The following is a 26314-nucleotide window of genomic DNA, read 5'->3' on the forward strand; positions in this document are numbered from 1 at the left end:
TAAAAAATTAGTGTTTATTATGACTGTTAATGTATATTAAATGTTATCAAATTTGGTAACGAATGTATATTAAAGTATACTAATAATGGATCATACTACTTTATTTTAAAGCTGGGAATAGTAAAATTTAGTTGAGAAAAAGTTACCATGATTTACAAAACTGTAGGCTACTGTAATACCTATTTAAAATCACAAATCTTTGACATTCATAAATTTGACACGAAACAGCTGATCTACCAGACAATTTATTTATAAATCAAAACAAAACAAAACAAATCCTATACTACTAATTCATGTTTGTTGCTATACAAATTTTTTTAAATTATTTGTTGTGTACCTATCCTAAAAATGGGACCCCAGAAGATTTGGCTGCACATTGTTCAGGTCTTGATACAATAGCCTATCCCTTGCTTTTCCCTTATGGAGGGATCGACTCGACAACTACACACCGGAGGCCCACAGGCTATCTGTTAGGCTTCAGTATTCTGCTGTGGTGGTAAGGTTAAACTTCAATATATAGTGGAAATTTTTACCAGAATTGAAGGTGAACGTCTCGGTTTCATTCATAGGGAACAGTCAAAACTTCGAGCAGAGCTATATATGAAACTTCATGACGCAATACGTACACGAGCAGGAAATTAAAGAGTTCAAATAGGCTAAAGCTGATAGGAAGCTGATGGATTCCCCATTTTGCCAGCAAAAATGCTTGGAGTTGGATGCGCTGATGATTTCATCCAACCAAACGTCGTTGAAAGTATACAAAATGGTCAAAATGAAAGACAAAGCCATAGCTCCAAAAACAGTGACTGTGATTTGATCAACAACAAAGTCTTGAAAAAATTGCCAGCTGAGCCCAAAGTATTCGAAATCATTTATAGTTTGCTTGGAGGTAATTTAAACGCCCATCTAGAATGCCCAGCAGAGTTTTTAAACAATATGGAGGTCGGTGGATTGCCAAGACACAGATTGATTTAAAAACGGGGCAATGGTTTTATTGATGAGGAATATCAATACACCAAGAAGGGCCTCATTAATGGAACAAGACTCCAAGTGGCCAAAATGGTTAACAATTTAATAGAATGTAAAAGTCCTAACTGGAACAAGTGACAGGGGACATATTTTGATTCCGAGGATAAAAATGTGCCCGTTGGAAACAAACTTACCATTTAAAATGGAATGCTGCCAATTTCTGTTAGCTTTATCATTTGCAATGATAATCAATAAAGCACAAGGGCAATCACTTAAAAGAGTAGCACTGCTCTTACCCAGACCAGTTTTCAGTCATGGGCTTTATGTTGCTTTAAGTAGGGCTACATATTTTGATGGTGTACCCATATTCATCGCGGAAAATTCTGACCAGGGTAATTTTCCTGAAGGTGATTGATTTCACAACTAAAAACTTAGTAAGTTATTCAAGGAAGTACTTTTGTAAATAAAATAGGATAGAAAATGGATTCTCTACTTTCCATCTAAGGCTTCATTCATTACTGTATTTTATTTTCGACTTAGAATCAATATATAACACGATGGATTTGTTTTCTAAATTGATATGTTGTTTTGCGGCGCGATGAGCAGCACGGGTTCACTAGTTTATATATAATACTGGGTTTGAATTTTCAATATCCAAAAAATGTATAAAACTAGTTTTACAAATAATGCTGGGCGGGGGAATACTGTTTCACATTTTTTGTGTACCTCATTTATGGAGGGGGGGCTGGTAATTAATTGGGGGGGGGGTGCGTCATGAGTCTAGGGGGGGATGAGCACCCCTGTATAAATATAAATTTCATCTCAATCTTAGTGATTGTTGCTCCAGGATTTGTTTGTTAGAATTTAGATGTAAATTATATGTATACCATGCAAGGGCGGTCCTAGACATATATTTTGGGGGGGGGGGGTCACCGGGGGGCCTGGGGGGTATGGAAAAAAATTTGAAAATAACGTGCTAAAATGAGTGGTTTTTAAGCTATTTTAAGGGCCTAGTTTAATGTGTTCAACCTTCCCAGTTTATTTAAAGGTGAAAGAAATGTCTAAAAATAAACTTGTATAATGTCATGTTTTTGCATTATTGAGACTTGTGGTTTTAATATCAAAGGAATACCGCAACATTACAACAAATTCAAGCATTATTGATTTGCGAGAACACCCTTTCAACTGGTGCCGATGTGCATGCTAAACAGAAAATGTCCAAAATCAGACCAAGATTTCGAAAAAGAGAACTTATTTTATCTAAGAAGTGTTTAAGAACTTGCACCAAACACGACTGCATTATACCTGCCCAGTAAGCAACCTATACAAAGTACACTACCCAACTAACGTTGCGTCGGCGTCCCGTCATTGCTACTGTTTGAAGAATTGGTTCTCAGTGTTCTCATTTTTTTCTACACCAGTGCCAGTGGCATTTTACAAGGGGTCAACGTGAGAATAAAGTTTTTGTGCAACGTTTTTGTGGTTGTGCCGGGAATTAAATCCGTCCCTTCCGCATCTAAGTCTGAGACACTACCATTTTGTTGTTGTTTTGTCGCTAGCAACATGCCAAATGGGTTGTGTTATTCTTAAATATGATATCAGGTGCTCTAAAATGAATACAGTACTATTTAATATTGAAAGTTCTGAAATTTGCTACGGTAATCATTGAATTACATTACTGTAATTACAAATTCCTAACGCTGAACTCAGATAAATTAATATTCAACTACCTTTCAAACTTTGACTATTGATACAACTTCTTTTCTTTTTATTATCCAATACCCAATTCAAGTTTTCAATCATCTGGGTTAAAATGAATTATAATATTAAATGCCGAAAAATTAAATAAGAAGAAGAATGCAGCCGAACGTCGAATGTCAGCATCGGACACTGCTGTTGCCGCATATATGGCTGAAAGCGTCCGTTCTCTGCCGATCTTCCCTACTTTTCATAACGTACAAAAACATAATCAGACTTGAACGATCCCAAGTTTTAGGTTAGACTTTGTAATTAGTCCTTTCGTTCGCTACAAGTGTAAAGACTACAACAAATTTCAATTTGGTAAAACGATTTGCAATAAAAATTATGGCTGAAAGCGTCCGTTTTCTGCCGATCTTCCCTACTTTTCATAACGTACAAAAACATAATCAGACTTGAACGATCCCAAGTTTTAGGTTAGACTTTGTAATTAGTCCTTTCGTTCGCTACAAGTGTAAAGACTACAACAAATTTCAATTTGGTAAAACGATTTGCAATAAAAATTATTAATGTTTCCCTGGTATAATAGTTTATGTATATAAACAATATTTTGGGGGGGGGGTCATGACCCCCCTGACCCCCCCCCCCTGGGACCGCCCTTGATACCATGACATTTGGCCATTAATATATGGTTAAAACTAAAACTCAATTTCTAAACAAAAGATTTAAATAAAACCACACACACATTATTTTACCAACTTACCAAATGAGTAAATGATGACATAACCAATCACGCTAACAATTGGCAACCAACTGTAACTAGATGTATCGTTTCCCTCTTCCAGTATATAGAAATACAATGATAGCAAACCCTAAAAATATATCAAGCTGTGTTCAATGGTTATCATAGATAAAACCTTCAGTATCCAATAGTCAATGATAAAACATACTCCTTTAGTGGATTTCTCATCCACAACAGCTGAAGCCAATTTTATTGTGCATAAACAATAACTCGTCCCCTACAGTAAAGCACAACTCATGGAATTTACCCTAAATAATAGAAAAAAACATTTCGTCGACACTAGCGATCAGTGTCACCGGACATGAACTAGACACGAAAAACAAGATTAAAAATTTACAATGGGATGAGAATTCTACTTCTGTTGGTTAATTATCCTATGGTTATATCTACATGATTTTTGTTATAAGTAGTAATTTTGCAAGTTTTTGTTGTTGATTTTTAATGTAGAAAAAAATATTTATATCAAGTAATAATATTTCTACCTGGATTATTGAATAATACACTTTTCGGTGATATTTTGTTCAGTATTAACCATAATAGGAAACGATAGTATCAATACAAAGTGTGCATCATATTAGAGACGTAATTTTTAATTCTACTGTATGGTTCAATATGAGAATGGTGAGGTATTCTGGAGTTAAAGTATAACTAGTTGAAGGACCATTGGCTGTTGACCCATCCAAGTCATTACTCTACAAAGACAGAAGCTACTAATATAGGATATATAAGAACAAGGAACTTTTGAACTACCCATTAAAACCGATAAGGATGAAAATGCAATATATAAGAACGAAAATTGATTCATTCCTAGTAGTTTAAACCTGCCATTCAGGAAACCCCAATAATGGGTATTATTTTATCTTGGTTTTTCAGAGGCAACTGATTAGCTTTTGTATCGATAAAACACTTGGGGTTTTGCCAAACAGTTGGATTTATAAGTTAAAATTCCAATTTAACTTGGCCAGTTGAGCTTCATCAGACATTTCTATTGAATTTTTTTCCTTAACGACAATGTCTCCAAAGTTACGACTGACTCAACAGAACTAATACAGATTTATAATGTTTAATTTGTGTCATTCTGTACTCAAGGGAAAATTCTATCGTGGTAACCAAACCTACCAGAAAGAATGACATGCCAAGAGCGGAGACAAGAAGCATTATTTTAATGCCAAACATGTGAGTAAGAGGAACAGCTGCTGCGGCTGCCGACAGTAACACCACAGCCACAAGAATGGTGGACTCACTGGGGTCCAGTGTCATCTGGCCAGCCATCTCAAATATCATCTGGGAGTAGAACAGAAGTACGTTGATGCCACTGAGCTGCTGGAAAAATACACATCCTATTGACAGCAGCAAGGCCATGCGTCTGCCCCTGGTGCTGAACAAGTCAAAAAACGTCCCCTTGGATTTCTTTGACTCTTCCACAGATTCCTGTAACAGAGGGAAACCAAATACATACAGGATAACCAGCTAGTGTTTTGAATGTTATGAACACCCAACATTACTTCAAATATCTTACATCTAAAAATTTCTTCTACCTAAACATCAAAAATATTTTCATTCTTACTTTTATATGGAAATGAGATGCATGTAATAGTATATTTCGTACCTAGGGCCGAAAATGAGGTTTTGCCGGCTCGAGATAGTTTTTAAGTTCGAGACAAAGTCGAGAACTTAAATCGATCGAGAGCTGCAAAACCATTTCGGTCCGTGGTACGAACGCTATTTTTCACCACACTATACCCTATAACCACTATTCACCACTATAATAATGCACACTGATAGTCAACACAACCACAACTTTAAGGTTATGTGAAGAAATAATTTGAGGAATCAGCAAAAATACAAATAAATAGTTGCTATGTAACGGCATGGTAACGGTGACAATAACACAATTCTATTGCAATGCTATGGGTTTTGATTGTGTGTTTATAATGCATTCATGTTATAAGTAAGTAAGCGGACAGCTGATTTTGCGGCCCCGGGCTGTAAAAACCTGCTCGGTCCCCAAATTACGATGACAGCTGGCATGGCCAGTAAAACGTAACTTTCAGCCACCAATTAACGTATGTAATACAGGCAAAAACATCATAGTGTGGTGAAAAGTGTATTTAGGTAGGTGTTATGTATCAAGAAATAAGTCCATATGTTTTATTTATAACATCTGTCTGATGACTGTTTATATTATTATGTTTTGTTTACTTTTTAGTTTAGTCTGAGTTCAATAAATTTGGTTTTCTTAATTATGCTTCAATATACTAAATTGGCGACGAGGATATTGAATAATGGATCTCAATAAGCCTGATCGTTTTGACCCTCATACGAATCCTGCAAGTGTCGCACAGCGTTGGGGTACGTGGATTAAGCAATTTGAGAGGTATGCTTTAGCTGCAGACATTACCAATGATGTAAGGAAAACTGCACTACTACTTAATCTAGCTGGTGAGGATGTGGCTTACATTTTTGACAGCTAACCACAACCTAATGAAATAACATACAAAAATGTGATAACATTATTAACTGACTATTTTGCTCCTACCAAAAATATCCTTTTTGAAATATTTAATTTTAGGAAGTGTCGTCAAGCAGAAGCAGAATCGTTTAACTCTTTCTATTCTCGGCTAAGAACATTAGCTGTGAACTATGAATTCAAAGACTTAGATAGGGAATTAATTATGCAAATTTTGATTGGTTGTAGGAGTGATGAGTTAAGAAATGAAATCTTGAAAAACCTACTATTCAGGATATTGTTACTGCAGCTAAGTCAAATGAATTATTTCAAATTTAAAGTAAGGAACTTTCTTTTAGTGGCTCAAGTTTTGCTAATGCACATAAAATTGACCATTCAAACAGGAAATTTGCATTTACCAACAATCCAGCTCACTCTGATACGCCTAATGTTTGTCTTGGTTGTGGACTAAGACATTTTAGAAGGGATTGCCCCCATCTTCAGACTATTTGTAATATTTGCAAGAAAATTGGGCATCTAGCACGAGTTTGTAAAGGAGGGAGACCATGCCCCAAAGAATATTTCAACCAAAAACACGGATCAAAGGGACAACGGGCTCATGAAGTTTTGTCAGAGGAAACCAATTGTGAACAAGAAGAAACGTTTCCACCTCAATCAAGTAACGAAACAACTCAGTACGTCCAGAGGGACAACGGGCTCATGAAGTTTTGTCAGAGGAAACCAATTGTGAACAAGAAGAAACGTTTCCACCTCAATCAAGTAACGAAACAACTCAGTACGTCGAGGAAGTTAATTGCTCTAAAGTTCCGGAACGGTGTACAACTGTCATTACACATTAATAATTAATTGTAATCACAAAGTTCTAATGGAAGTTGATACTGGTGCCAGTAACGTAGCCAGGATTTCAAAATAGGGGGGGTCGACCGACCGGGGAGTCCAGGTAAAGGGGGGGGTCCGGGAAAATTTTTAAAAATATAGACCCTAAAACGGTCTTTTTAGCTCTCTTGGCATTGAAAATAATCAACCCCAACGTCAATACAGTAAGATTATATAATTCTACATTTAATTAAAAAAATATATATTATATTTAAGACCAGAAGGGGGGGGTCCGGACCCCCAGGACCCCCCCCCCTGGCTACGTCACTGCTGGTGCAGGTGTTTCTATCATAGGAGGGGAACTATATGGAATAAAATTTCTCATAAAAACTGTAAACTGCAACCTTCTCCCTGGAAACTTAAGGATTACAGTGGTAAACCTGTAAGTGTTTTAGGTCAGACTAATGTTTATGTGAAATACGGTAAGTTCAATGGATTCCTTCCGTTAGCCATAACTGAAGGTAATAGAAATAGTTTATTGGGGCGTAACTGGCTAAAAAGTCTTAATATTGAAGTAAACTTTCACTCAACTGCCATGAATCTGATGTTCTAAGTAAAGCCCAGCTGGATGTTCAACATCTGAAAAGTGAATTTTCTGATGTATTTTCAAATTCTTTAGGGTGTTATAAAGGGCCTCCAATCGAACTGAAAATTGACCAGAATTATAACCCAATTCACTTAAGAGCGCGCCCTTTACCGTATGCAATGCAGGCCCCAGTAGAAGAAGAGCTATAATTAGTTAATCAGGGAGTGTTAGAACCTGTTCAGGTCTCGGATTGGGCCACGCCAATAGTTGTTTAAGTAAAAAGCAATGGTAAAATACATATTTGCGGTGATTATAAGGTAACGTTAAACAAAGCTATCCAAGATCATCTGTACCCTATTCCACCAATCTCTCAACTCTTAGCCAAATTAAACCAAGGGAAAATATTTTGCTAAGTTAGATTTAGCCCAAGCTTATCAACAATTGGTTGTTGACGAGAAGTCGGCGCTAGCTCAGACACTAATCACACACAAGGGTGCTTTTAAACCAAAAAGACTAAAATTCGGTATTAGCTCAGCTCCATCTATATTTCAACATTTTATTGAGGGTTTGCTTTTGGGCTTAGACAATGTAATCCCTTACTTTGATGATATTTTGGTTAAAGCAGGAACAATACATGAATTGATTACCACATTAAGACAAGTATTCACTCGTTTTAGAGATGCAGGAATCACACTCCAAAGCGAAAAGTGTTCTTTGTTATCTACATCAGTGGACTTCTTGGGATTTGTTGTGAGCTCTGACGGGATTCGTCCTAACCCGGACAAAGTCAAATCCATCCAAGATGCTCCTGAGCCGACTAACAAGGAACAACTGCAGGCATTTTTAGGGTTACTCAATTTCTATCACTGTTTCTTACCCAACAAAGCCAATGTTGCAGAACCTTTACATCGCTTATTGGACAAAAATGTTAAATTGCGGTGGGAAGAAAAACATAAAATTGCTTTCAATGCTTCAAAGAAGCTCCTTTCTTCCGATAGTATACTGGCTCATTAAAATACCTCCAGCCATCTTATACTAACTTGTGATGCATCTCCTTATGGTATTGGTTGTGTGCTTAGTCAGATTCGAGGGGAAAAGGAAGTTCCAATTGCGTTTTATTCCAGGACAATGAGTCAGTCAGAACGAAGATATGCTCAAGTAGATAGGGAAGCACTTTCCATCATTGGAGAGATTAAGAAATTTCACAATTACTTAAATGGTTGGCATTTTGAAATTAGAACAGATCATAAGCCAATTCTGGGTCTTTTCACTGTGGATAAACAAACCTTTTAGAAGATTACCAAATATGGAAGAACACACTCGAAGAAGCAGTACAATACAGATCACCCTCGCACGTCCACTACCTCTTCTCCTTAATGCTAAGTTCATGTTGAATGTATAATCCAACAGAACTCGGGAAACATTCTGAATCCAAATGTCTGAAGATATTGTGCACAGGTTTCAACTTGAAGAGGCATATGATATTGTGTATGATGAGGCACTTCGTGAAATTGAAAAAAAAGGTTTTTGAAATGTGTGGAAAGAAACTGAGTTTTTTTGGACTCCCAAATCCTCAAATTAATGTTGAAGCAAACTCCTAAATATTCCGAGAATTGTCATACAACTCCAGTGATCTTCAAGAATATGTTCCTCAAAACCAGAAAACATGCGGGTTCTCACAATTACAGCAATGCCGGCGAATTTGCATTAAACTTGCTGAAAATATAGGTGAAGGTAAGATTCTAATAAATGAGCAGCAAATAATTGAACTACCGGGAAATTTCTGCAAGCTAGTCAAATCAACTGAAGATCTTATTTCCTCCGTATTTCCATACTTTGAAACAAACCATCTTTCAAGTGAGTTTGTGATCGCAGCATTTTATCGCCCTTAAATGAGACAGTAAACACTATAAATGACACTTTGCTGAAGAAATTGCCCTCTGAAGATATTACATTTTTCTCAATTGATACAGTGTTGTGAATGAGGAAAGTGCTACAAACTACCCTTTGATAGTTTAGAATTGTCTGGAGTCCCTTCACACAAACTCAAACTAAAAGTTGGTACACCTGTTCTGTTGATGTGCAGCTTGGATGCACCAAGACTTTGCAACGGTACCAGATTGGTTATAACAGAACTAAAAAGTAATTTGATTAGTGCCAAAATCATGACAGGTTGCGCTAAAGGGAACACGTTGTAATCCCACGAATACCAATAATCCCGACAGATCTTCCATTTAATTTCAAAAGAATTCAGTTTCTCTCGAAACTGGCATTTGCCATCACTATTAACAAAGCCCAAGGACAAACTATGAAGTTTGTAGGGATAAACTTGCAGAAAGACTGTTTCAGTCATGGACAACTTTATGTCGCCTGTTCAAGAGTCTCGAATTGAAAGAACCTTTGTATACTCCCCAAAGGAAATCAAGCTGTCAATATTGTATATAAAAATGTTTTACAGAAATTAATTAAAAAACTTTGTTACCGGTACCTGTTTTGATTTATCATCACTTTTATTTCTTCATACTAATCAATTACCCATTCACAAAATCAAGTTATATCTACATTATTTACTAAATAAGTTTTTTCAGCAATACAAAAATTAAAAGCAATACCAGCAACCACTGAAGAACACATCCTGGTATGCAGTATTATTTTTGCAGTATATGAAAGCACAAAAGTATTAAGTATTTGTTTTCCAAAGTAGTGTAAACTATAATATTTATTTTAAATGTTTTTCATATACCAAGTCAAGTACCTATTTCAAATTTGTTTTGATATTTTCAAGTAATCAACCATGCAGCTTCAATAGAAAATACTCGGATAGAAAAAGCTCAAAGCTTGCAGGTTTTTGGTAATGTGAACTAGACCCAAAAGTTTACTGCTTGCTTGCCCCTACAATAATTCTTTTCCAACCCATGCAATGTACGGGTACAAGCTAGTAAAGTAAGTAATACAACTCAGCCGCTAAAAGACAAAACTCAATTTAAAACACATTTGTTTATAATTGCATGAAAAACAAAGACATCTCATTACAGAAAAAAACATATTATGATTACATCACAAACAAATAAGTTCATCGTCAAAGACAGTCCATCCCATCTCGACTGCTTCTAGCTAAAAATTATTCAACTGTAAAGAATTTTTCACCACACTATGATGTTTTTGGCTGTATTACATACCTACGTTAATTGGTGGCTGAAAGTTACGTTTTGCTGGCCATGCTAGCTGTCATCGTAATTTGGGGACCGAGCAGGTTTTTACAGCCCGGGGCCGCAAAATCAGCTGTCCGCTTACTTACTTAAAACATGAATGCATTTTAAATACACAATCAAAATCCATAGCATTGCAATAGAATTGTGCTATGTCTTCAGACCATTTGCCTGTAATTCTAACAGTAAGCTCGACAATAATTGTCAAAGAACAAAGAAGCACCCCCTACTTTGCATAACATACAGACAAACTGGTTACACTTTAAAGAGACTGTCAATAATAGACTAGATCTATCAATTTCCTTAAAAACCAACGAAGAAATCGACGATGCAGTTGAATTTTTTAACAATGTAATTCAACAATGTGCTTGGGAAGCAACCCTCATGTCATCGTCTCGACTGCGAACTAACGATGGCATTAACTATCCTGTTCAAATAAAGAAACTCATAGCGGAGAAACGTAAATTAAGAAGAGTGTGGCAGAATACACGGAATATAAATATATAATCTTGAAATATAATCTTGAAAAGAATAATCTTGAATATAAATAGTAAAACCAACTTTAATAGAGCGTCCCAAAATTTGAAAAGACTTTTAAGACACGTTAAAAACGAATGGTTTCAGGAATATACAAGTAATCTTTCTTCAACAGAAGCATCAAACTACTCTTTATGGAAGGTAACAAAGAACTTCAAGAGACCAAAATCGTCTGTTCCCCCATTATTAAAACCTGATCGTTCGTGGGCTAAAAGCTTGGACGAAAAAGCAAAATTATTTGCGTCCCACTTCTCCCAAGTATTTACGCCGCATACCAGTGCAACAAACTCTCCTGAGGTACAGGAATATCTGGATTCACCCAATCAACTGGATTTGCCTATCCATAAACATTCACAAAAAATGAATTAAAAATATGCCTCTTCCATGAATTAGGTTTAAATAAATAACCAGGATATGATTTAATCACTGCAAAAATATTAAAAGAGCTCCCTGAGAAAGGTTTTAAGTTCCTTACTCTGGTATTCAATGCCATTCTCCGCCTCGAGTACTTTCCGACTCAATGGAACGTTTCAGAAATTATCGTTCTACCAAAACCTGGAAAACCCCCAAATGAAGTAACCTACAGGCCTATCAGTCTCCTTCCCATAACGTCTAAGGTATTCGAAAAACTACTTTTAAAAAGACTAGGCCCACTGTTGGATGAACATAATGTTATACCTAATCATCAATTTGGCTTCCGTCAAAACCATTCTACCATTTCAACAAGTGCACCGACTTTCAGACAGAATAAGACAGAGCCTGGAGAAAAAAGAATATTGCTCTGCAGCGTTTCTTGATGTAAGCCAAGCCTTTGATAAAGAAAGGCATCCTGGACTTTCATTAAAAATTAAACGTTCTCTCCCTATAACTGTTTTCTATTGTTTAAATCTTACCTGGAAAACAGACATTTTTAGAATAAAACACCAAGGAATTTACACCAAGCTACACAAAATAGAGTCAGGTGTACCGCAGGGAAGCGTCCTGGGACCAATTCTGTATCTCATATATACGCCAGACTTACCTGAAAATCCAAATTAATTTTTATCTACATTTTCAGACGACACAGCACTCCTAACATCCCATGACGACCCATTTTTAGCTTCTCAAACACTACAAATTGGCCTAAACAGTCTTTCCACGTGGCCACAAAAATGGAGAATCAAAGTGAACGAAAGCAAGTCTGCACACATAACATTCACCACCAGAACAGCTAACTGTCCCCCAGTCCACTTAAACAACGTACTTCTGCCTCACCACAATGAAGTAAAATATTTGGGCATCCACCTCGACAGAAAACTTACCTGGTGAAGCCATATTTGGAACAAACGGCAACATCTAAATTCAAAGTTTCGACAAATAGCCTGGCTCATGAATAAAAATTCAAAACTGTCAATAGAAAATAAATTATTGCTTTACAAGGTTGTCCTCAAACCAATTTGGACATATGGCATTTCTTTGTGGGGAACAGCTTCAAAATCAAACTTGGATATATTACAAAGATTTCAGTCAAAATTACTAAGAACCATCCTGAAAGCCCCTTGGTATGTATCCAACGTCACCATTCACAATGATTGCAAAATTCCATTTGTTACTGAAGAAGTTACGAGCTGCAGTAAAAAATACATCTCAAAGCTTGAGTATCATCCGAACCATTTGGCCCTCAACCTCATAGACAACAGTCAACATGTCTACAGACTAAAAAGAGAAAATGTTTTAGACCTTCCGACTCGATTTGTACAGCAGCTCTGAAATTTATTTTCTTTGTTTTTTTTTGTTTTTTATGTTAGTGCTAAAACTGTTTAGCTGCTAACTCATGCATTCCAATTTTTATTTTATTGTTAAAAATGCCATCATATTTACTTATTGTTTAATGCAAAACAGATTGTAAATAAAACTATGTTAAAAAAAAATTCACCGATGCCTAGCAACTATTTATTTTTATTTTTGCTGATTCCTCAAATTATTTCTTGACATAACCTTAAAGTTGTAGTTGTGTTGACTATCAGTGTGCATTATTATTGTGGTGAATAGTGGTAATAGGGTGGTGAAAAATAGCGTTCGTACCACAGACCAAAATGGTTTTGTAGCTCTCGATCGATTTAAGTTCTCGACTTCGTCTTGAACTTAAAAACTATCTCGAGCCGGCAAAACCTCATTTTCGGCCCTAGGTACGAAATGTACTATTACAATATACAGTACAAAAATTTAACTTTGATCAAAGAAAGCTTAATTTATATTTTTAACTCATGGGCTCTATTTTTATATAGCAGACCTTCAGTTTGATACGCTCTGATTGGAACATCTGAACACCATCATGCAGTACGGTCGCCAGAAAGTAAATTATTGTTATAAAGTTTACAGGGAACTAAAAAGAAACATTTAATGCATATAATTTTACCTTAATAGTCTTGATTTCTTCTTCAGCCTGCTCTTTTGATATTCCTTTCCTGAGCCATATAAGGTTGATCAAAGCCTTGTCATCATAGTTGTGTTGCAGATGGAAGTATGGAGACTCTGGCAACCAAGGGCTAAACAAAAGGAATATGGCGGGAGCAACACACGATACCCAGATCAGGGACCAGTAGGATACGTAGGGACCAACCAGGTACTCAACAAGCAACCCTCCAGTGAAGAATAAATTGAAGAGTGATGACAGAGCACTGCGTACATCGTCCTGGAACATTGGTAGTGGCAAGCAATTCCACAATATCAACAATATAGCGTGAGCAACATATGACACTCAGATCAGGGACCAGTAGGATACGTGGGGACCAACCAGGTACTCAACAAGCAACCCTCCAGTGAAGAATAAATTGAAGAGTGATGACAGAGCACTGCGTACATCGTCCTGGAACATTGGTAGTGGCAAGCAATTCCACAATATCAACAATATAGCGTGAGCAACATATGACACTCAGATCAGGGACTAGTAGGGTACGTGGGGACCAACCAGGTACTCAACAAGCAACCCTCCAGTGAAGAATAAATTGAAGAGTGATGACAGAGCACTGCGTACATCGTCCTGGAACATTGGTAGTGGCAAGCAATTCAACAATATCAACAATATAGCGTGAGCAACATATGACACTCAGATCAGGGACTAGTAGGGTACGTGGGGACCAACCAGGTACTCAACAAGCAACCCTCCAGTGAAGAATAAATTGAAGGATGGTGACAGAGCACTGTGTACATCGTCCTGGAACATTGGTAGTGGCAAGCAATTCAACAATATCAACAATATAGCGTGAGCAACATATGACACTCAGATCAGGGACTAGTAGGGTACGTGGGGACCAACCAGGTACTCAACAAGCAACCCTCCAGTGAAGAATAAATTGAAGGATGGTGACAGAGCACTGTGTACATCGTCCTGGAACATTGGTAGTGGCAAGCAATTCAACAATATCAACAATATAGCGTGAGCAACATATGACACTCAGATCAGGGACTAGTAGGGTACGTGGGGACCAACCAGGTACTCAACAAGCAACCCTCCAGTGAAGAATAAATTGAAGGATGGTGACAGAGCACTTTGTACATCGTCCTGGAACATTGGTAGTGGCAAGCAATTCAACAATATCAACAATATAGCGTGAGCAACATATGACACTCAGATCAGGGACCAGTAGGATACGTGAGGACCAACCAGGTACTCAACAAGCAACCCTCCAGTGAAGAATAAATTGAAGGATGGTGACAGAGCACTGTGTACATCGTCCTGGAACATTGGTAGTGGCAAGCAATTCAACAATATCAACAATATAGCGTGCGCAACATATGACACTCAGAACAGGGACTAGTAGGATACGTGGGGACCAACCAGGTACTCATCAAGCAACCCTCCAGTGAAGAATAAATTGAAGGATGATGACAGAGCACTGTGTACATCGTCCTGGAACATTGGTATTCAAATTCAAATTCAAAACTTCTTTATTTGTTTTATGTACAGTAATACAATAAATAGCGTCACAGTTCCTTAATCTAACATTGCATTGAATTGTTCAGTCATACAGCATCAGCATTCACACTGATTAAATTGTACAACTCTTCAAGAGAGTAAAATGCATTTCTGATTAAAAAACTTTTGAGTTCGCTTTTGAACTTGTTTTGATTTTCTATGTTCAATATTTCTTTTGGGATATGTTTTAAGAATACAGAACCGGCATAGGATGGTTTCTTTTTATATAGCTCAGAATTGTGAAAAGGTAAGACTATGTTTTTTTTTATTTCTGGTATTGTATTTATGTATGTCTTCATGTGTTGTAAAATTGGCTTTATTTTTCCTGACATGCATAATACACTCAAGGATATACAAACTATAGACGGTTAATATATTTTGTTTAATAAAATGCTCCCTTACAGATTCATCAAACTTGAGATTTAAATATATAGCGTGAGCACTAGCTTGGTAGTGGCAAGCAATTCCACAATATCAACAATATAGCGTGAGCAACATATGACACTCAGATCAGGGACCAGTAGGATACGTGAGGACCAACCAGGTACTCAACAAGCAACCCTCCAGTGAAGAATAAATTGAAGGATGATGACAGAGCACTGCGTACATTGTCCTGGAACATTGGTAGTGGCAAGCAATTCAACAATATCAACAATATAGCGTGCGCAACATATGACACTCAGAACAGGGACTAGTAGGATACGTGGGGACCAACCAGGTACTCATCAAGCAACCCTCCAGTGAAGAATAAATTGAAGAGTAATGACAGAGCACTGCGTTTATCATCCTGGAACATTGGTAGTGGCAAGCAATTCAACAATATCCTATATTACGTTGTATCTTCACAAATTGTGTTTTGCTTGCTTGAAGCTGTTCTCTTGGAACTAGCAGGCTAAAAAAAACAGTCAATTTCGGTGTTTTAAAACAGCCAACCTGTTAAAAGATTATTAAACACTCTTGTACCAGTTCAAACTATCGCTAAAGATGATGCCGCAAACAACTTTCAGTTATAGGCCTATGTCTATTTTTCATTTTTTTGTAAGTAAATTGACTTTTTAAGGAGTCTTCAGTAGTGCCACGACCTTGAAGATAGTCGCAAAAGACTAATGTTAAACTTGTAACCACATAATGCCTTCCCAGGTCGTCATAAAAATTTAATTTTGGTGTCAAATTAAAGGTATAACTGTTCTCTAGGGAAATGCTTTTTTATTTTATTGAAAACAAACTTTACAGAAAATTACCTATGTTGTTTACCTTTTGGTTGCCAGGTTCTTGATGAATTTATAAGTTAGCGCTCTATGTACATTTCACCACAAGTGTGGCATTATCAGGAGCTGTTTCTTGTTTCTTCTCACATAACTATCACACTTAGTCACTAAAACGCACTATTCTATTTTATTTACACTTATTTACATTCGCGGACGATTCATGGCACGAGTGTGGAATTCCGAGCTACCCTTTATTTTCACAACAAAATGATATCGCGACACTAATGAAGACTCTTAAATAATCGTCGTGGTCTTGAATATTCAGCAGCTATGCTACCTAAAAAATTTAAATATATTAGATATTAAATAAACTTGCTAAAACACACAAATCTAACTATTTAAAATTCCTATGAGATGTTTGTAAAAACTATTTCGCACCTAAAATTTAAAAAACTTTCGGCCCCCCATACCCCCTTGGGGGCGTGACCCAGTGCTGTTCGCCAAGGGCACGATGTACTCTAGCTAGTAGCTACGTTTCCGCCCGCTAATGAGTTTCCGCAGTGTAATACCTATGACATTGTTCTTTTTGTTTGCTTCGTTGTTTTTTTTTCAAATATGTCAAGTAAAGTTTTGTGTTGATTCAAGGAACAATTCTATTGATTATACAAGGTTCTCATACTGTATTGCATCGTATAAAATTACATTGTTTCTCTAAGGTTTCAATACCCCAGAAAAATCCTTGTGTCATGTGTTTTAAATCAAGGACACCCATGAAAGGTTCAATGTGAGTGTGTGTGAGGCATTCAAAATCAAATTTTATCTCCTGAACACAAAACATTCACTATGATATAATTTGATGGAATCATGCATAAAACAGATAGATGATAAAAGGTACAGTCCTTTCAAGCAAATTAATGTGTTTTTCATTATTGTTTGTATGAAAAATCATGGTGTTTAAGCCAATGTGAAGCAGTAGGAAGCCTGGAAGACCATTGAACTGATGGGCAAATTTAAATATTAGTTATTGTTGTTACAATAACATGGTTACAGAGAAATTTTGAAAATATATGTTTAAGAGCAGAAAAGAAGTTGTTTACTAACTTTTAAATAGCATTCAAAAACTGACCTCAGCAATTTCACCTACGTATGTGGGCACAGTTGTGAAGATGATCCCTCCGCCGATTCCACCAATCACTCGTGAAATGTAGATCTCCCAGACCCTGGTAGCTTGGTACAGAACAGCCCAGGACATAACAGCAAGGGCCACAGAGACAACAACAGTAGGTCTTCGACCAATGTGGTCCATGAGGTAGCCTCCCAGGAACGGGCCCAAGATGGAGCCAAACGCCACTAGAGATCCAATCCATGACGCCTCATTGGTATCAATAGGCAACCAAGAGTCTTTGGCCCTCAGCTTAGGAATGGAGGGCGAAGTCCAACTGTACAAGCTTCCCAAGGAAAAAACAGCAACGTTCACTGAAATTAACTTAACTGTAAGCTGAAGTATGATAGAGGTAATGTGATTCAAGACTCACTGAAACAGGTAAAAAATAGCTGGTGGCATATAGGCCTACTCGATGCAGAGTAAAACTTGCATATGGAGGTATCACCTATGTATTTTCTGCCATGGAGGGAGGATTTAGGATTTTTAACAAATTCCCCTATAGGAAAGAAGTTATTACCTAGGCGGCATGGAAAGATCTAGACCTTCTTTGAGCTCATACAGTATGTAGGCCTATAGACTGTCCCACGTAAGGTGTCTCAAATTTATTACGGAAAAACGGCTTAACGTACAAGGATGAAATAAAATTATTTCCCGCTAAATCAACCCCATGGAATAACGTAAAAATATTTTTACCGAAACAGGGAGTGATGATCAAAATCTGATCATTTTTGCTTGAGTTATCGTGCTAACGGACACACATATATATATATATTCTAGCAGAGTAGCCGCCCTTCGTACAGGTAAGTATAAAATGCTTATTCCAGTTATACACGTTCTTTGCGTTTGCAATGGGAGAACACGGTTTGAGAAAATTTGGTTCTTTAAATTTACTGTATGCTAGTATAACACATCTACCATAGCCACACTGTTCTACCAGTACACCTAAACCATAGAAAAAAATAAATGATCAAACATTCGCACAATACTGTATCACAAATTGTTCATTAAATTAAAAACATAAACATAACTGTAAACAATCCTACTTTGACAGTTCTCATTGCATATCACAACTTTTTGTTGCTGCTTTAGTTCAAATTAGCTGTTATCAATCTTATAGCTAATATTATAAATGTGAAAGTTTGTGTGTTTGTTTGTTTGTTTGAAGTTCAATCACGCATAAACCACTGGACGGATTGGGCTGAAATTTGGCATGATGATAGCTCACATTCTCAATTAACATATAGGCATATTCTTATCTCAAAAATCCTCTCGGGCTCCGCCCCAGTGGCTCTGTGGTTCCCCATGTTAACCTTATGAGTATTCATAATTAAAGGGGATTAGATTTCTAGCAGTTTTAGTGGATTTATTGACGTTAGAAGACTTAATTTTGTGTTTAAAAGATTATTTAGTGTCCACATAAGATTAATCAGCTATCAGCCCGAAGCTAATCGTGTGCCGAGGTAAATAATCGACATATTGTGGTGCGTTGTGGTGGTGCGGCCGAGCGGGTCTGTGCGGGCGGGTGGAGCAGTGAGGACACCTCGTGGTGACAGACGTTTTGAGGTTATATGTCCGACCGCAAAATCAGTGATTATTTTACTCCTCGTAGATTTAAACGACATAGATACTCTAGTTCACCAGAGTTGGAATCGAACACAAACCCTGACAGGCGTGCTAGATTGACGTGCGATATGGATAGTGTAGCGGTAAGCAGTTTGACTGTGGGTCAATTGCTAGAGGGACTAAATGATAACATAAGTAGACTACTAGACCAAAAACTCGCTAATCTAGCTTCCAAGCAGGATTTAGTCACCTTATCGATGGAGGTTGGTAACCTTAGTAAGGGATGTGATAAAATAAATGAAGACATAGACTCATTAAAGACCCAGAACTCGAGGTTGATTGCTAGAATAAATTACCTAGAGAGTCGTTCGCGGCGAAATAATCTCGTGTTTAGAGGACTAAAGTGGAGTGGTACACCGGATTTTTGTCAAATAATAAGGGACTTCTGTTCGGAGCATTTTGGAACTGATAAGTCTAAGTTATGGATCAATCGCGCATACCCCTTGGGGAGGGACGGTAAAGCCATTATAGCGCATATTCCGGATGACTACGACCTTGAATACATAATGGCTCATGTAAGGGACCTTAAAGGCACCAGGTACGTGGTCCATCGAGATTTGACTCGGGAGGTTAGAACGAAACGCGCCTATCTAGTCGAAGTCCGTACGGAAATTGAGAAAGTCTCCGGGAAGCTCAGAATGCCGATCGTCCACGACCATCTGAAGGTGGAGAACACTCGCTTCACCTGGGAGGAGAATAAATTGATGGCTGGGAGAGAAGACGGAGGCCAGAAGCTACTACACATCCTCGGCAAGGACTTCACGGATTTTCTTAAGAATCTCGCTGAGAAGGGCCCTGTGAAGAGGACAGACCGCAACCCAGATGTGAGAACAACGTACACGGAGGCGACGAAAGTGGCGAGGGAGCAGCAGCACGTGTCGACGGCGGCGGGTACGACCAAACCGACACCGACAGCATCGCCGGTGGAGTCCGTGGCTTCATCTCCAGGTGCCAAGGTCTAGGGAGTGGACGCCGATCCTGTAAGTGTCACTACTTTCAGAGCGAACAAGGAACTTAGTATATTAGCATACAATGTTTGTGGACTTAAAAATAAGCTAGAGGATAATTTGTTTATAGATTTTGTCAATGAGTATGATTTAATTTTTTTACAAGAAACATTTATTAATCACGAGCAACATGATTTAGTTTTTAAAAGGTTAGTTAACTTTAAGATAGATTTTAAATTTGCAGTAAGAAATGCAACACTAGGTAGACAGTCAGGTGGTATAGTTTTAGGAATAAATAGTCAAAATTCTTCAATAATATTAAGTTTGAACATTTTAGAAATATGACTGCTTTTAAGTTTCTGGAAGAAAACTATAATAGAGAATTTATTATTTTGCCAATTTATTTGAATTATAGCAATTGGGAAAATGATTTTGAAAATTTGTATGAAATAATCCATGGTAACAATGGTAAAAATTTAATCGTAATTGGAGATCTAAACAGTCGAATTTCTAGTGAGCAAAACATTACTGAAGGTACTAATACACTGACCAATGCATGCCTAAATTATGATCGAAAGTCAAAAGATACAGTTTTAAATGTAAATGGAAAAAAAATTTTAGAAATGTGTGATGATTTTGGATTACTTGTATTGAATGGGAGAACAAAGTGTGATTCTAAGGGCGAATTTACTTTCATAAATAAATTGGGAGCGTCAGTGATAGATTTAGCACTTGTTTCAATTCATTGTTTACAAATAGTTAGTGATTTTAAGATAGAGTACATTGGGTCAGATCACTTGCCAATACAATTAACTCTTTAAGATAAGGAAAGAATTAGATTCCAGAGTCGAGGGACAAGTTTTACCTTTACTTCCAAGATTAAAGTGGACCAATTTTGATGATTTTAATTTTAAGGAAAGAATACACACTGCTGCTTTAAATTTGCAATTGGACATAGACGAGGAAAGAAATGTTAAGAGTCTCATTCAATGCATTACAGAGTCAGCTCATGTTAAACAAGTAAAGTCAAATACAAATAACTCTTTCAAGTTTGCAAGGAAACAGCCATGGTTTGACTTACAGTGCGCTAAAGCTAGGCACAATGTGTTTAAACTATTGAGAAAGTACAGAAAAAGCGATGAAATTGAGATAAAAAATGAATATATTGAGGCCAACAGATCATTAAAAATTTACTTAAAGAAAAAAAACTGCTTACTTTGACAATATGTATTTATCTTTGACTCAGGCTAAAGACAGTAAATGTTTATGGAAACTTATAAATAGTTTTAAGATTCTAAGTCCTAATACAGGTGGTCAAGTCAGCCCAAACGAATGGTTAGAACACTTTAAGAGTCTCTTGAACCCGCCCCTGCTGTCAGCCAATGTCTGTTATGCGCTTCCTCTTATTCATGACGACTTTCTAGATAAAGAATTTAATTTGAACGAATTAAAAACAGTTTTACTGAAAGTAAAGAATGGTAAGGCACCAGGAGCTGACGGAATACCCTACGAGTTCTTTAAAAACGGTTCAGAATCATTTTTAGTTAAGTTGCTGAATTTTTATAACAATATTTTCAAAACTAATAAAGTACCGTCGTACCGAAAAGTTTTAAACAATCAATTATCTATCCTCTGTTTAAGAAAGGTGATAAAACATTGCACAAAATTATAGGGGTTTATCATTTATAGATTGCGTAGCTAAGTTATACACAAGTTTACTGCACAACAGATTAAATCTTTGGATATCAGATCATGATAAGCTATGTGAATATCAAGCCGGTTTCAGGAGTGGCTATTCGACAATTGATAATGTTTTTATTCTTTCAAATGCTGCAAAATTGTGTCTCAGTAAAAAAAAGGGTAAATTATATACTTTTTTTGTAGATTTTACTGCAGCGAGTCCTTTATGTTTTAACTTATTTGTAAATGACATTATAGATTCATTAAGTGGAGGCTGCATTTTTGGAGATGTTCAAATTAAGGCTTTGTTATATGCTGACGACATTGTGTTGATGGCTCCGACGGGAACCAGTCTGCAGTTAATGATAAATGACCTTGAGAGATATTGTCAACAATGGAACTTGACTGTGAATTTAAGTAAGTCAAAGATTATGGTTTTTAGGAAAGGAGGGAAACTGAGGAAAAATGACAAATGGTATTTTCGGGGTGAAAGAATCGATGTGGTTAATGATTATAAATATTTGGGAATAAACTTAAATTCTAAACTATCCTGGGGTTTGCATTTAAAACACAAGTGCAGCTCTTCAAAATTAGCAATTAACAGTATTTGGAATACATTTCTAAATAACAAAAATTTACCTTTAAGTAAAAATTCACTATTTATTTTACAATTGTCAGAGCAACTCTTTGTTATGGGTGTCAAATTTGGGGTTTATGGGAAAGTGATTATGTAGATGGGACTCTTTGTTATTTTGTAAAGAAAATTTTAGGATTGGCAAAAAATACTCCAAACTATGCGTTGTATCTCGAAACTGGACTAGAAAAAGAGTACATTTATACACTCAGCATGCATGCTTGTTACATCATACATGCTCTGTCACTGCCGCCGAACCGTCTACCAAATAAATTAGCAAAGAAAATAATCAGGGAAAATATTTATTGGAGCAGAGATTGGAAGGGTCTTGGAAGTAAACATGGAACTGAATTATCCTTTGATGTGAATTCCATTGAGGATACCCAGCGACACCTGTTATCAGTAGTAGAGGCAGTAAGGGGGGAGAGCAGGCGGGGGTTAGTCCAGGCGGCATTGGCCTCACGATACCACACAACTTATGCTTCACTGAATCTTGACCTTGGAGATAATGGATATCTATCAGATAACGTTCCTGATATTGTTAGGCGATGGGTATTCAAAGTAAGGACAGAGACTATTTCCTTAAATTTTAAACCTTGGATGACAGACGCTAATTTTATATGTTCTTTATGTAATCTAAATGAGAATTAGGACACTTATCATTTTTTTGCTCGTTGTCCAATTTTAAACCAAATTAGAAATAAATGGCTATTGAAACCTGTTTTAACTCGCTCAGAGTTTATAGATTTTCTTAATGGTAAGGATTGGCGTTCGCTGGCAAATTTTCTTAAAGAGGCTTGGAAGTATAGGTGGGATTTGGTTTTAGAATTCAATGTATAGCAGCAAAGTAATATAAATACTATAGCTTATTACAAATAGTTCACATTTTTAGTTGTATAAAATAAAATGTTGTCAACCCGGCAGACGGTCTTATGACCATTGCTGAAATGTGCTGTTTTAGCGAATTTCCCATATAGGGAATAAGCTATTACCGTAGTACTCATGGTAAGACCTGGACGCGGGACCGATTTTTTTTTTCGTTTTGAGGTCCCTAGAGGCCAAAAACACCATCCGTTCAAATTCATATATATATATATATATATATATATATTTATATATTTATATATATGTGTCCGTCAGCACGATAACTCAAGCAAAAATGATCTGATTTTGATGAAATTTGGTACAAACGTGTAAACCTACGTTTATTCGAACGAGTTCGCGATCCAGCATGATCGGATCATGTGAACGGGTGTTTACGGGGGTTTTATGGGGTAAAAAAAGGTTTTTCCCATTTTTGACCCAAAAAACTTAAAATTTTGCAATTTATTTCCAAACCATTTTGTAGAGCTTAAAAAAACAAATAATTTAATATATTGAAGCGTTATTATGCGCCTAACGGTTACGGAGAAAATTACAAAAAATTGTAAATTTAAAATTCCCATGTTATTCTTATGGAGAATAAGTAAACTGTTGTAGTTTGCTTGTTTATGAACATATTTTGATCACATTTGGAAAATGTTTTTATTTCTTACTAACTATTAACATTTTACAAAAAAAAAAACAATTTTACCCTCCCTGATGCAGCAAACCTAAGTACTCTTGTTAAACTAATTCTATTTAAATCCGGAATAAATATTATATTTTTAAGTAGACATTTCAGTGTAAATCCAATCAGTCAAATGGAAATTCGCTTAGTCTGCAGGTTTGCTGCGGCGGGGGTATTTAGTAATTTTGTTGTCGTTATGCAGAAGATTATGTTTAGTTATAAGTTCATATGTCATTTATGCAGTTTATTTTTGTGTCAATAAAGCACTTTTTCATTTCATTTCATTTCATTTCAATTAAAGGGGATTAAAGAATTTAGTCAGCTGTTTTAACTAAAAAAATTGGTTCTATGATATGCAAAAGTTATAAAAGTTATAAGATTTACCAACAGGGTGCAGCACTATAATTATTTTTGCTTTTATGGAAACAGCTAATTTGAACCATTTACTATTTGAATCAAGCAGCAACAAAAAAACTGTGATATGCAATGAGAACTGTCATACTGTCAAAGTAGGACTGTTTACAGTTATGTTTTTAACTTCATGGGTAATTTGTGATATTTTGCGAATTGTTCATAATTGATCCGTCTCTGTTGGTTAGGTGAAGTGGTAGAACATTGGCGATGGTAGATGTGTACAGTAATACTATAGTATACCATAAATTTTATTATAGTAAACAATTTTCTTCCAATGTGTCCTCCCCCATTGCAAATGCAAAGCTTGAGTATAACTGCAATAAGCATTTTATACTTGTATGCCAACCCCGTACGAAGGATGGGTACTCTGCTAGTTTCATAATAAGTAAGAAAATTCAACCGGAGAAGGGCTAAGTGCATTGGTATAGGAAACAGAAAGTATTAAAAACATATTGATTTTTCTCAAAAAAAAGCTGCCGCCATTTTAAAACAGAAAAAGATAATTGATTTATTTTTTTGCCAGAATGTTTGTCAATTATATATCTTTAAAACGGTTTATAACATGACATTTTTATGTTTACTTTTGAAAATTCTGAGATTCGAACTAGTGACCCTCACTTTTTGGCACACTCTGTATCGGAAAAAAGGGTTAAAAATATTTTTACTTTATTCCTTGGGGTCGATTTAGCAAGAAATAATTTTATTTCATCCTTGAACGTTAAGCCGTTTTTTCTGTAATTTGAGACACCTTACGAGAGATACTCTGTATATGACTATCAGATTTATATTTTACTGTATTATAATTTTTTACCATACAAGGCATGTAAAAGATTTATACCTACCAATAAGTGCTGCCACAAAAAGATTGATTCTTTTCACTGAATACATCTCCCTTGGTTGGTCTGATGTTTTCACCCTGTAATATGTTTTAGAAACATATTATAATCGATTATCATTCATATACATCAGAGATGTATAATAAAAAACACTATGTTTTAATATAGTGTAAATAAATGTACTAAATAAAGGATAAAGGATAACTGGATTTTAAATTACAATTACAAAATATAAGTACGGTATCAGCAGTCTGACACAGAGATACTTTCTGTTCTCCCATTTGCTTGTCAACAACCCTTATAATGGGTAAGAGGTGGGAGAAACCATGATATTATTTAGAAAATCATAAAAGTTGCAGTATCTTTTAAACTGTAATTTTTACAACAATTGTTGTAAAAATTACACTTTCAAAGTTACGTTTTAAAAAGAATGGCTGTTGTACATACCTGTATGTTTCTTTATTTAAAATGCTGAGTCATCTATACTATGTGATTTTCATATTCCATAGAAATAAAAATCCCCTTTTGTATCACCGTGGTTTTTTTTTCATGCAACTTGAAGATTTGAATGTTTACTTTAAACTCACATTACAAATTTCCAGCTATCAGAAATAGTATATTACGTTCCTGAAAATAAGTGTTTGCCGGACGAGGGTGGTCGGGATTACCATACGAGTCTGGTAAACACATTTTGGATGAGTGACATACGATAGTTAACGCCATACTACTAAATCTGTACAAATCCTTATACCACCAACTAAATGACTAAAAATAACTAGTCATAACCTCTAAGTGAGGTTATATTTTTTACCTAACCCGCCATGTTAAACTTCCCTATCCCAAGCGTGATGTATACAACTTCCTTACTTCTCGAGTGATGTAAAGTATCAAAAACTCACTCGGTGATGTAAAGAAACCCATTTAAATAACATTGAGTGCTTAACTTAAAAAATATAACTCTATGGAGCCAACGACGTTCAACGCTAGAAATCAGCTGTGCGATTGAATGTTATTGTTATGCTTTAAAGTATTTTCCTAACCTAGCTTTTGTAATGTTGTTAGTAAAATAACGTTACTGGTAGAAGATGAGTGAAATGGATAATGAAAAATATTGTACGTTAACCCATGTATATTGTCGGGTCAGGTAAAATCTTATACGTTACACGTTACGCAAGAGCGTGTTTACATCACTTGTAATGTAAATAGCTATTTT

At 36.2% G+C, this 26314-nt stretch overlaps 1 protein-coding gene across 1 annotated transcript in view; it reads right to left on the reverse strand.

The window, feature by feature from the left end:
* The window catches only part of LOC128997283 (facilitated trehalose transporter Tret1-2 homolog), a 48820-nt gene that overhangs the window by 3284 nt on the left and 19222 nt on the right, over positions 1–26314 (reverse strand). The window contains exons 2-10 of the mRNA XM_054422908.1: positions 25108–25181; positions 17380–17729; positions 15587–15658; positions 14908–14979; positions 14386–14457; positions 14034–14109; positions 13486–13826; positions 4589–4900; positions 3431–3539 (exon numbers count right to left, since the gene is read on the reverse strand). Coding sequence (XP_054278883.1) covers positions 3431–3539; positions 4589–4900; positions 13486–13826; positions 14034–14109; positions 14386–14457; positions 14908–14979; positions 15587–15658; positions 17380–17729; positions 25108–25153 — 1450 coding nt within the window. The 5' untranslated portion in view covers positions 25154–25181. The remainder of the gene's footprint in view (positions 1–3430; positions 3540–4588; positions 4901–13485; positions 13827–14033; positions 14110–14385; positions 14458–14907; positions 14980–15586; positions 15659–17379; positions 17730–25107; positions 25182–26314) is intronic.

This window comes from Macrosteles quadrilineatus, unplaced genomic scaffold (genome assembly GCF_028750875.1).
Source record: "Macrosteles quadrilineatus isolate MER2022 unplaced genomic scaffold, UCM_ALF_1.0 Scaffold_1__1_contigs__length_201487025, whole genome shotgun sequence".
NCBI lineage: Eukaryota > Metazoa > Arthropoda > Insecta > Hemiptera > Cicadellidae > Macrosteles > Macrosteles quadrilineatus.